Source organism: Artemia franciscana, chromosome 5 (genome assembly GCF_032884065.1).
Source record: "Artemia franciscana chromosome 5, ASM3288406v1, whole genome shotgun sequence".
Lineage (NCBI taxonomy): Eukaryota > Metazoa > Arthropoda > Branchiopoda > Anostraca > Artemiidae > Artemia > Artemia franciscana.
The window spans coordinates 3,316,287-3,329,908 of NC_088867.1; the positions used below are offsets into that span (position 1 = coordinate 3,316,287).

The following is a 13,622-nucleotide window of genomic DNA, read 5'->3' on the forward strand; positions in this document are numbered from 1 at the left end:
CCAGCTTTCCCATTACCTGCAGTAACTGTATGTACATCTTGATTGCTACCAGCCCTATCATTAGATGTAGATATTGAACCCGTGACCCTCCACTTTGTCTCTTCAATATCTCCCCTGTCTCCCCTGGAGAATCATCTTTTTAGCAGAAACGTAGTTATTCTGCACCATGTTTGCACCGTAATTATGCAAGGATTCTCAATTTCACTACGAAAGTGAGCTACCTCTGAGTGATGGACTGACTTACTATAAAACTGAGGTAAGACTTTACTCGGTGCAAAAACAAGCAAAGTCCTGACTTGGGCGTAAAAACGGATTAAATATGACTTGGCGGCATGTTCCAAGCTGGATTATGACTGGTGTCCTACCAACCATGGTGGATTATGGTTATGACTTGGTGTCATAACAACCCAATTCCAAGCTGGAGAATTTCTGTTTTTCTCTGCAACTGAATATAATCAAACCCGTTCTGTTTGTTTTCAATTTTGTAAATATTTACTTCAATTATCCATTTTTTCTAGAAATAGTTATATTTCTAAGCGGTAAGGAGTTTTCAAAATTTGTGAAAAGATGGATGAGCTTTGATTAATTCCTATAAGGGATCTGACAGAATAATGGACTTTTCTTTGAATTGTATTAGGCCAAGTTAGAGTGGTTTTGCATTATGCTTCTTTAAAGTGTGATTATTATGAGTTATAAAAAATAGTATGTTATGTTATTAAATAATGTATGTTATTAAAAAACAAGCTTTTTCAACTGTACGCAAGAAGCAATAGTGAAACTTAAAGCGAATAGAAATTATTACGTATATGGGGGGGGGGTTACCCCTTCCTCAGCACCTGGCTCTTCACGCTAAAATTTTTCGGCACTTCTTAAAAAATTTAGTTATTGTTCTAATTAAACGACTCTGGTGTTTCAGGAGCTGCTTTTAAAGAACTGGTACAAAATTTAAACATTAGCCTCAAGAGCGAGGTGCTGAGGAGGGGACAACGACCCTCATATACGTAATAATTTCTGTTCATTTTATGTTTTAATGTTGCTCTTTACTTAAAGTTGAAGAAAACTTGTTTTTTACTAATTTCTGATCATTTTTAAATAACGCCAGATCTGACTGGAAAATCCTCCTCCCAAAGGAAATATCCTCTGGACAATTTAGTCTTGGTGAAAATTTACCCCGGACAATTACCCTTAACATCTCCACGTGTAAAATTAAGTCGGTAAAGAGAAAGCAAGACACATAAAGAAATTTCGTGTATGAATTCCAGCGGATTCCCCCACTATAAAATTTCCCCTGAAAACTTCCACCTTCATGGAAAATTCTCCCTATGCAAAATCCTCGAACAGAAAATTCGTACTCCCCTCCCCACCCACAAAATGTATCCATACTTCCCGATAACAAATACTATATGTAAACAATGGGCAAACTTTATAATGTGAAGACTTTTCCCCAAGTGCTGTGGAGATCATGATATGTCCAAAGACATTGTTATTGGGGCTATCAACTATGCTGAACAAAATAGCTATATCAAAATCTTCACTGGACGATTTTTGGAAAAAAGTGGCGTGGGATGGGGCCCAGTTGCTCTACAATTTTTTTTCGCTTTAGTGGACAAGTACTTTTAATTTCCGTTGTTATAAACCCTCTCCCGACGTTCTAAGTTCACTGGGTCGATACGGTCACTCCTGGAAAAACAAACAAAAAAGCATGCATCTTTGATCTTTCTTCTGGCAAAAATTCAAAATTCCACATTTTTGCAGATAGGAGCTTGAAACCTCAACAATAGAGTTCTCTAATACGCTAAATCTGATGATGTGACTTTCACTAAGATTCTATGACTTTTAGGGGGTGTTTCCTCTTTTTTCGAAAATAAGACAAATTTTCTTAGGCTTGTAATCTTTGATGAGTAAGAGTGAGCTTGATGAAACTTATATATTTGAAATCAGCATAAAAATACAATTCATTTGATATCAAAATTTGATATCAAAATTTGACATCAAAATTCCGTTTTTCAGGGTTTTGTTTACTATTTAGAAGGGTTGCTCTTAACTCACAGTTCATTACCAAAAAACTATTTGAAAGTGTGTATTAGGTTAGTTAAAGTATGTTTTCTATTATGAGTGATTTTTTTTTCTTTAGCTTTGTGTTTTTACTGAGTAAGCATCAATGTTACAAGACTTTGATTTTAGCCAAAAGGCTGAATAGCCAAAAAAAAAGTCAAAATGATGCTTTGAAAAGCCAAAGCATCATTGTTGTCCTTATGTACTTCTTGTCTTCTTTTTCTTTCTATTATTTGGTCCTCTAGCATGAGTTTCTGTATACTGAGGGTAAGAATAAATTATTATTATCATTATTATAGGTCACCAATCTTAGGAAATCAATCCATGTAAATCACTATAATTTTGCAAGTTCCAACTTCTGTCTATCAAATTGTACTCTACTGCCCACGGACTTGGCAGAAGGTGTGCAAAAGTTCCAAAGCTGCCAGTAGCAGGATTCCAAAAGCTGCCGACCCATTAGCAGCACAACTTGTGTTTTGACAGCCTTGCTTTGAGCAAAAAGTATTTTTATACATAGAATGTGCACGACAGTAACAAACGTACCTTAGTATAGCTTACAGTTAGAAATATCAGTAGTTTTCTGAATCACCATTAACAATGTAACCTAATTCAGTGGCAAGCCATGTACTAGCCATAAATTTCACACTCCATAATATAAAGTGTACCATTTTATCAAAAGTACTGTATCATATTCACTCTAATACTGCTAGTGGAGTATAATATTCAAAGTCTGAAGTATACTGTATACAGCTTACTGCTGTTACTTTATAGAATAAACAAAAAAAAACAACACGATTTTTTAATGAAAGTAAGGAGCGACATTAAAACTTAAAACGAACAAAAAAACGAATAGTTTTAATCGGAAGATTTCACGCTAGTTGCCCTCCAATTTGTTGATTACTTAAAAAGGCAACTATAACTTTTCATATGTAAAAAATATACGTAACTTACGAATTAACTTACCTAGCGAACTTCTATATTCGTGTGTTTTTATTGCGTATATGAGGGGGCTCACTCCTCGTCGATACCTCGTTCTTTACACTAAAGCTTAAATTTTGTCCCAATTCCTTCAGAATGACCCCTGAATCACAAAGGCCGTAGAATAAATAGTTGAAATTACTAAAAATACTTTAGCGTAAAGAGCGAGGTATTACAAGGAGGTAAACCCCTCATATGCGTAATAATTTCTGTTCGTTTTAAGTTTTAATGCTGCTTCTCATTTTCAGTAGAAAAAAACTTTTCATATTTATTTTTTCATTCTTTTTTTAAATAATGCTAGAAAATTCTACGCCCCCTCCATTGAAAGTCTCTTCCCCCATGAAAAGTTCCTCCCACGTAACCCCCCCTCTCCAATCTCTCCCCAAACCAAAAAATCCCCCTGAAAACGTTTGTACACTTCCCAGTAACCATTACTATATGTAAACACAGGTCAAAGTTTGTAACTTGCAGCCCCTCCCACGGTAACTGCGGGGGAGTAAGTCGTCCCCAAAGACATAGTTAATAGGTTTTTCGACTATGGTGAATAAAATGGCTATCTCAGAATTTTGATCCGGTGACTTTGGGGAAAAATGAGCGTGGGAGGGGGCCTAGGTGCCCTCCAATTTTTTGGTCACTTAAAAAGGGCACTAGAACTTTTAATTTCCGTTAGAATGAGCCCTTTCGCGACATTCTAGGACTACTGAGTCGATACAATCACCTCTGGAAAAAAACAAATAAACACGCATCCATGATTTGTCTTCTGGCAAAAAATGCTAAATTCCACATTTTTGTAGATAGGGGCTTGAAACTTCTACACTAAGGTTCTCTGATACGCTGAATCTGATGGTGTGATTTCGTTAAGATCGTATGACTTTTAGGGGGTATTTTCCCCTATTTTATAAAATCAGGCAAATTTTCTCAGGCTCGTAACTTTTGACGGGTAAGACTAATCTTGATGAAACATATATTTAAAATCAGCATTAAAATGCGATTCTTTTGATGTAACTATTGGCATAAAAATTCCATTTTTTAGAGTTTTGGTTACTATTGAGCCGGGTCACTCCTTACTACAGTTCGTTACCACGAACTGTTTGGTGAAGTTGTACACTCTAATGCTATTGGTTCTATAAAAATAATGCATACCCAACTGCATACTTGATACTCATTGGTTACTAAGCTATAACGACAAAAAGCACCATTTGATTTTCTGGGAGAACAATATTGGTTTACAGCCGGGTAGTCAGATGCATTATGAATTTGTGATATTAGTTTTGCCCTAATCAAATCCCCAAAATAAAGAGAGCATTGCTGCTACATTGTAGCGTGGCTGTTTTAGGCTACTAATCTATGCATTCCAGCTTTCCCATTACCTGCTTTAACTGTATGTACATCTTGATTGCTACCAGCCCTTTTAGGATTCTTTCAACTGACGAATAAATAGTTTTTAAAGAATTTGGCTGTTTGTGCGAGATTTGAACAAACATTCACTTTCATTTGAAGAGAAGTGGAGTAAGTAAAAACGTGTCCACAAGGACAAAAGATAACAGCAACATAAAAGTAAATTTTCACATAGTGACATTGAAACTCAATGAGCTTTTAGTTTGAACAAGTTTTAAAAAGCGGCAACATGAGAAGAGATACGTCTCTTTTTGCAAAAGAGAAAATACATACATCTCGTGAGAAGAGATATTTCAGAAGAGATACATCACCTGGTAAAGAAAAAAAGAATATCCAAAACGAAAACAGCTCTTTTTTGTTTTGTAGTTGCTGTTTTTTAGACTTTTTATTCCTGTTGGGTCGAATTAACTACAGTTCATTACCACATATAATATATTACCACACACAGTTCATTACCACATATAATATATTACCAAATATAGTTCATTTTCAATATAAAGAAAGAAAACGACCAAAAATGGTTTTTTTTAAGGCCAAACGAGAATACCAAAAAACAAACAATGTGAATATTTCGAGAGGACAACCAGCAGTTGTTCACAAGTATCTGTCAAAGGTAGATCAATTTTTAGGATTCTGTGCAAATCGCGGGCATTGGTGAAAGACTCGCTTTGTGGTTGCTAGGTATTTGGTTTTAATTCCTGTAATTTTTGGCTTTTATAGAATTTTATTCATCTTTTAAGTTCTTGGTTTTTTCATTGTCTTGTTTTTCGCATTGACTTTCCACATTTGTTTTGTCGGTTTTTTCTTTGGCATTTTCCTTGTATATATTATTTTGTTCGCGCTGAAAAAGGGAGGCGGTTGTCCTATCAAAACATTTATTTTGTTCGTTTTTTTCAGTATTCTCGTTTGGCCTTAAAAACAAAACATTTTTGATCGTTTTATTTCTTTATATTATGGCAGGCCCATGTGGCTTAAGAAATTATCTTGATCAATCTTCCAAGACAGATATCAGGTAGCATAGTAAAAAATAAAGACCAGCCATTTGTAAAAAAAAAAAAAGTCTAAAAATAATATGAGACTTTACAAGAAAACAATCTGGAAATAATAACCCAATTTTTACTTTTGGCTATAATATATAATTTTTTATGAATCATGTTTTGGGGTCGTTTCCGTTTTAATCAACCATTCCCCAAATTTGAACATAATCTATAGCTTATTTTTATCTCACTATGAGGGGCAGAGGGTACTGCGATTTTTATGGTGAGAAGATTATATTTAGGAAAAGTTTTGAATGACAAATTCTACCGTAATTTTTCTTAATTCTATTGTTTTTATCTCAGGATTAGCATTCATATAGGGTTAATAATTGCTCAGAAATTAAAAGTTATGGACATAGGTCTAGGTATTAAAAGCAAGAGCTAAGAGCTCATATGGCACTTGTGACGAGGTCGGAAGAGCCAAGAGCTCATATGGCATGAGCTCTAGCAAAATTTTAAAAATCAATAGATAACTTTAAAAAGAAAATCAGAGGCTTAATGCCGGTCGGGAATAAAAATAAGAGCTCTGAGTCACGAGGTCCTTCTATATGTCAAAATCCATTAAGATCCGATCACCCACTCGTAAGTTAAAATTACCTCAATTTTTCTAATTTTTTCTCTCCCTTCAGCGCCCCAGATGGTCGAATCAGGGAAAACGACTTTATCAAGTCAATTTGTGCAGCTCCCTGACACATCTACCAATTTTCATCGTCCTAGCACGTCCAGAAGCACCAAACTCACCAAAGCACTGAATCCCACCCCCTAACTCCCCCAAAGAGAGCGCATCCAGTCCGGTTAAGTCAATCACGAATTTACGAAATTTATAAGCGTTTTCCAAGATTTCCGGATCCCCCCCCCCCAATGACACTGGATCCGATCGGGATTTAAAATAAGAGATGTGAGTTACGAGGTCCTTCTAAATAAGAAATTTTATAAAGATCCGATCATTTCTTCGTAAGTTAAAAATAACTCATTTTTTTAATGTTTTAGAATTTATCCTTCCCGCCACCCAACTCCCCCAAAGAGAGCCGATCCGTTCCGGTTATGTCAGTCACGTATCTAGGACTTGTGCTTATTTTTACCACCAAGTTTCATCCCGATTCCTCCACTCTCAGCGTTTTCCAAAATTTTAGGGTGCCCCCCATCTCCCCCCAATGTCACCGGATCCGGTCGGGATTTAAAATAAGAGCTCTGAGACACGATTTCCTTCCAAACATCAAATTTCATTAAGATCCCTACTGAATACTCTTTCGTAAGTTAAAGATACCTCATTTCTTCTAATTTTTCCGAATTAACCCTCCCCCAAACTCCCCTAAAGAGAGCGGATCCGTTCCGGTTATGTCAATCACGTATCTAGAACTTGTGATTATTTTTCCCACCAAGTTTCATCCCGATATCCTTGAGGCACGATATCCTTCCCGACATCAAATTTCATTAAGATCCGATCACCCGTTTGTAAGTTAAAAATACCTTCTTTTTTTAATTTTTCCGATTTAACTGTCACCAGAGTAGCAATGGTGAGGGGAAGAGGAGGAGAGGAATACATTTGAACATAAAACATTATATACAAAATAAAATTCTCAGGGAAAACAGAAAAGTACTTAATTTTTACATACAAATTGAAGCAAAACTAAAAAAAAAAAATTAGGGTGAAGATTCCTGGCATAAAGATCAATTCCTTGAATAAATACTTATGTATTACACCGCCAACACTCAAGAAGAGAAGTTAGGTTAATCAAAATGAAAAATACCAAAACATGATGAGAATATAATACTTTAGATATAAATTTAGGCTATTTTATTTGCACATTAGGGGGGGGGGTTAACCTGACCTAAACTAGCCTACCCCCCCCCTATCCTAACGTGCAAATATATAGCCCAAAATTATATAATTCCAATGTATTCTGTCATCCACCACTTGTTTTCCACTGAGTGTAAGCTAATTGTTTCTAAATACAGACAGATAAAATTGGTTTGTTCTTGAGTTGTACACACTTTAAATTTGAGTGTCGGCAGTATTATACATAAGCATCCTTTGATTCATCATGCATTCAATTATTCTGTATTTAAGATTAATATATTATATCCAAAACCTAGAGTAAAAGAAAAGAATACTTAAACTAAATCGCAGGAAATAAGAGAAAAAGGTGTCTTCCAAAGGACCCATTTAATTTCTGAGTAAAACAATGCTTATATTTTGAAAAGTATAAAAAAAAGTCTTGAGTGGAATGTTCATCTAATTTAATGCTCAATAATGAAAATATCTCCAATTTTATCAAAAAATCCCCTTACCCCTCTCTGCATAGGTACCATGCTTTCCCTTATTCATTTTATAATAATTATTCAATCTAACTCTATTATGTTTTCAGACATTTGAAAATCAAACAGAAAACACAATTTAAGCTCACAGTCAAGCTGTCTAAAGTAGCCCTGTTTACATTGATGCTCAGAATAACACTGAATGTAAAAATGTCCAAATGAAATTCTTTACCACAAATCACAAGAGAATCTTTGATGAAATGGTATAGTCTTACAAACATTATGCTTTTGCTAGCATAGGAAGAAAGGTCAGTAATTCAATTATCTATGTCTGGTTTTTGATGTGTAGTAAATAACTGAGACAAAACTTTGGAAAGTAGCAAAAAAATCATGTCAAGTTAAATGAAAGTGATAGTTACTAGCAGTGGATGGTCACTAGTGGCAATACTGAATGAAAGGGGAATTTTGGGAAACAATTTTTTTTTTTTTTTTGATAAGAGATTTTTGGGGAAATGGCCAAAATTTCGGTGATAGTGGAAGCACTAGTATTTTCAGACAAAATCTGCCAACAAAAGCAGTTTAGTTGTCTTACAACTAAGCCCAAAACTTTCCCATAAGTAGAATGTGTATATCATTGTGATTCAATCTTATTATGAATACTGCATGATAGAAGGTGTAAAAAGGGTAAAAGGTTCCATAACTTCCACAAGTCTTCCACCTAATGCACCAATCCTGTTTCTCAGTCAACATTTCTAAAACAACTACACTCTTTTGACAATATGCAGTCTGCTATATATTTTCAAACTCACATATTACACCAATTTTCAAGTAAGGAAAACAAAGCTGATAATTATTGGCCAATAGGCTTAGCTTAAGCCTACTGAAAACCCAGCAATATATTGTAAATGCAAAAATCTTGGCACATCTTCTATCTATTAATATATTGCTGCCAGACCAGCATGACTTCCTCCCAGGAAAGTCAGTGGAAAACAAAACTAGGTAAGATGTGTTTTTGCATGTTGACTTGATTTTGCTAAAGCAGTTGACAAGGAGTTTCCCAGACATCTTAGGGCTGAAGTATCAACAATTAGCACCAATAGTGATTTGTTGAATTGGGGATAAGCTTCTTGACAGACAAAGGAAGAAGGGCCACCTTTTTACCAGTAACAACTATAAAAACTTTCCAGACCAGGTTGTGTAATCAGTGGAGCCCCTAAGGATATGGTCCTAAGCCCCACCATCTTTCTTATTTATATCAATGATATGACTAGAGAAGTCACTAACAACATTGTACACAGTGCTGATGATTTCAAGCTTTTGGCATCAGATGTTAAACAAGGACTGTGACCAGACACAGAAAAGGCAGAGTTGGATGAACAAGTGGCTACTAGAGTTGAATAACAATAAATCCAGCACCCTCAATTTTGGCAGTAACAATCTCCACCTCTAATATAACATCTTTGACCAGAAGTTGTAATCTGGTATTCATCTTTTAACCAGAGATGGAGAAAAAGACCTGGGAATACTTATTGATGAGCAGCCAAACTTTCATGGGCATGGGCAACAAACAGTGTCAAAAGCTAATTAAAGCTAAAGTAGTAACTAAAATAGCCTGCCTTATAAAATAGTGATGGTGCCAACTACTGTGTCATTCAAGTAAAGACTGACATAGAGTAGAACAACAAGCCATGGAAGTATGACTGGTCTGTCCCATATGCCCAGTAATACAGTAACTCTCCAATATATATTACTATCAACATGGAGCAGAACCGACCCACTATAAACCTTAATTTGATCTGAAGTTAAGATAAAAGAATTGTGCTATTAAAAAATGTAGTTTGAAAATATACAGTAGATTGCATATTTATTCATCATGGGGGAAGGGGAGAGGGGATAAACTGAAGCAACGCTCTTATAGAAATGAGATATTTAGGTATTTATAAATGTTTTAAACTAATTTTCAGAATTTTTTGGCAGTCATTTTCTAGCAATGAGCAAATTGTCACTCTAAGGAGACCTTTAAAATTTGTAAAGGAGGCAGTTAGTATCTTTAGAAGTAGTATAAAAATATCAGAGGTGTATTCACTTTCTACTTAGCTAAGTATTTGAAAAAAATAAACTCCAAATTTAGACTCTTTAAAATATAATGAATGCTAATGTTGCAATAGTACCCTGTATATAGCCTTAGGCTAAATATAAAAGTTTACTTGTTTTTTTCTGATATCTTGATTGCTTATTTCTCTTATCTGCTTGTCATAAATGAACTTTACCCCCACCCCCATAATCCACAAATATATACCCTGATTTGTATATATTTAGGGATGGAGGTAAAGTTTATTTGTGAGGCAAATGATGGTTTTATTGTGATTCAGAATTCAATTCTGGGTATACATTTGTACATTAGAGGGGTGGGAATATATACTCTGTTAATATATAGGTTATAAGAAATTCATTAATTTCTTAGAAAAAAACTAGAAAAACAAGGAAAGAAGTGAAGATAAAGGTTCTCCCACTGCAAAATATATTAACTAAGGATTATTGTGCATATTATGAAGTAAGAATTGTTTTCTTAGCATGTCTCCTTATGTGGTGGACTGCTCATACATCTATACCTTAAAATTTGTTGGTTTTGCATTTTTTTTTTAATATAAATTTGGATTTATTAAGTGCTGAAAAAAAAAAAAAAATAATGCAAAGTCCAAAAATTATCAAACCTTTTACTTAATCTACTCAGAAAGCATTAAAAGGCGTATTGAAAGGTATGTTCATTGGTAAACATATCACAGTTCATATTATTGGCTTACCAATAAAGCAAACATACTACTTGATGCCATTTTTTATGCTCTTTGCAAATATAATAATTGCTTCTATTACCAATTCAAATTTAAGCACTTTCTGAGCTCCTAAAAATGATGAATTTTCAATTGAAGTATGAGTTATTGGTCATTTTCAACAAAATAATACTGCATTTCTCAGTGCTGTTTCCAGGGTTGTTTTTGACAGAATAATACTACATTTTCTCAGTGCCAAAATTATTTATAAAAAGGTTAGTTTAGGTCCAAAAGTGCTTAAATATGAATTGGTTAATTATTTTATTCATAAAGAGCATAAAAAAAGCCATCAAGTGGTATATTTACTTTATTGGTAAGTCAATAATTTGAACTAGGTAATTGCTTAGTTCTGTCACAAGCTGTCTAAACTGGAAACTATCCTACAAAATAGCATAGTTTCCATACTATAGCACTTAAAATACTAATTCTAGAAGTGTATCCATTCCAATTGACCCTTCACCTCCATGGAGCAAACTAAAAATGTGTAAAGTGGGCTTGCTTACAAGTAACATTGCCTATAGAGAAAAGTATATTAGTCTATGAGCCCTGTAGGCAGCAGGGCAAGGTCTGTATTCTGTATTTATTTAATAAATATAGAATACAGACTTCACACCACTCCCTGCAGGGCTCATGGACTAATACATTTTGCTATATAGGTAATGTCACCTGTAAGCAAAATCAGACATTTGTTTTGCTCAGAAACAACTGGCTAGTTTAAGCTCAAGAGTGAAAGTGAATGACCTTGGATATTAACATTAATGGTTGCATGAGTTTTTTAATTATCTTTTGACTTCCTACTATACCTTAAAATACCTTAAATTGCAGCTTGGAGCAATCTAAGGATTTTTCCTTGTAGAAACTCCAGAGTTGATAATACATGACACATAGTTGAATATGTACACTTGACTAGTGGTTTGATGTTGCTGATTCAAGTGCTTCCCAGTTATACTTCCATTCTTTTGTTGACCATCATTGTCAAGATCTCTTGACAATGATCATCTCTGAGACTTCCAACCCTCACCTATCAAAGATATAGAGGAGATGTGATCATGGCAGACAAGATTTTCAAATCCAGTCACATGAACCAGATCTTCACCCCCTCTTTGGCTAACAATTCAAGAGGTCACAGTCTTAAGCTTCACCTGCCTGGATGTCGGAGAAGGGAACGATGTGGTTTCTTTTCCATTCAGGTGGCCCCCCTCTGGAATAGCCTATTCAAGTCTACCATCCAAGCTGAGACTCCCCACTCCTTCAAGGCTGGAGTCAACAGGGACTGGGAGAGGGCTGAGTGGAGGCTGGACTGGGAAGCTAAGCCAACATAATTACATCACTCACCACCAGCAAGAACTACAGGAGGATCTACCACCTTATCTTGCTGGCAAATGCAATTTAAGGTAATTTTAAGGTAAGACAGTTCTTTAGATAACTGCAAGTGATGTCCCCTTGTATAAGAGTCCTGAGAAGCCAGAGGAAAAAGATCAGGAAGTGCCTTTGAATTAATAATTTTATGAACCAGAATAGCATCACCCTATCTTCTTCTATAAACCAGAACTGGGAGTTTTAGCTTGCATAGCCTTGTAGGGCAAGGGAGCTCATAAATTTTATATAGGAATTAGCCTACCAGTGATAACAAGAATTGGTAGGCCTATTCAAAAACATAACTTTATTCATATTGTACAACCCCAACTCTTCCCTTGGCTTCAAAACCCCTGCCCACTTTACACATTTTTAGTTTGCCCCATGGAGGAGGAAGGTCAACCCAAAATGGATGCATGTCTATAATAAGCATTTCTGAGTGCTATAGTAGCCTATGCAAACTATGCTGCTTTGCAACAGTTTCCACTTTAGACAGCTTGTGATGAAACTAAAAAATTAACTGTGATACATTTACCTGTTCATCTTTGAGGTGGCACTATAAATTTTCCCTAGTAGAGGGTATACAGTGTAGGCTACTGTTACCCCTGCATTAAATTCTCAAAAGACTTTAGTCTATAACTTAATTAAAAATTAGCTTTCAACAGAGTAAAATCACCTGATATAACAAAATAATCGAATCAAACCACCTGAAATAAATAAGGCTAGCCTAAACTCAATATAACACAGTTGTTTTGTAACAACAACCAGCAGTCCCTCTTTAAAAAAGCTAGGGAAGCTTATAAATTCAAAAAAAAGCAAATAAATAGTTCTCACAGGCCGGAATACTTGTAAGTTAGGTAATATGGAGCATAAGCTAAGGCAAAACAATTAACAAAGTGATGGAAAGTCATTTTTTTCGTTGTTTTCCAGGTAGAGTTTCAATTTTAAAAATTTTTTTATGAAGCGCTATATATTATTTGAAATGCCGTCAAAATATAGATGGCAAAATAAAACTTCATTTCACGGAGCCACAAATTACTTTCTTATTATAAAAAGTATTATTTATTATTAAGTTAGTTTCTTATTGTAATTATAGATTATGAGGATCCCCATGTAAATTATAGATGGATTATTTTAAATTTTTCCCGTTGAAATTTTTCCCTCCCACGGCACTCAAATCAAAAATTTCTCCTTCTTCATTTTCAGTTCTAGGGCAATTTGTCAGACGAAAGGAATGTGCAATTTTGTCCGTTGATCAACAAGAGGAAGAATATGAAATCCCAAATTGGTGAGTTCAGGAAAGCCATGCATACTGGGTCAATATGGTCTGATTTTATAGATTGTGTGATCACTACTATGATGTTGTTACGTATTTTTACCTAAATAGCTGATTTACCATCTTACCATATTCCTCCTTATTTTGAATATTTAATTCAATAAGTAGTGTTTACAACAGCAGCGTTTCTTATAATGATAGCTTAAATTTAACGACACAACATAAACTACTTAGTAAGACATTAACTCATTCAGCCACAATAAAATTGTCTAAGAAGAAGCTGACGAACTTATTGCGAGAAAAAGGAATAAACTAAAGATTGGGATGCTGCCAACCCAACACAGAAAAAAGAAGTGCGAATAATCTGAAATTGTGGAATAAATTCTGGAGTTGTCTACAGTTGATTGAGGAAGGAATGAAACGTAATATAAA

General features: G+C 34.8%; 2 protein-coding genes across 2 annotated transcripts in view; one reads left to right on the forward strand and one right to left on the reverse strand.

Moving 5' to 3' along the window:
* LOC136027782 (uncharacterized) overlaps window positions 1-9,074 on the forward strand; it is a 75,294-nt gene extending 66,220 nt beyond the window's left edge. Inside the window, exons 4-5 of the mRNA XM_065705245.1 lie at window positions 1,450-1,610; window positions 8,915-9,074. Coding sequence (XP_065561317.1) covers window positions 1,450-1,610; window positions 8,915-9,074 — 321 coding nt within the window. The remainder of the gene's footprint in view (window positions 1-1,449; window positions 1,611-8,914) is intronic.
* LOC136026884 (BOS complex subunit TMEM147-like) overlaps window positions 1-12,840 on the reverse strand; it is a 344,819-nt gene extending 331,979 nt beyond the window's left edge. The window contains exon 1 of the mRNA XM_065703690.1: window positions 12,749-12,840. Coding sequence (XP_065559762.1) covers window positions 12,749-12,825 — 77 coding nt within the window. The 5' untranslated portion in view covers window positions 12,826-12,840. The remainder of the gene's footprint in view (window positions 1-12,748) is intronic.
* Between the last annotated feature and the right edge of the window lie 782 nt (window positions 12,841-13,622).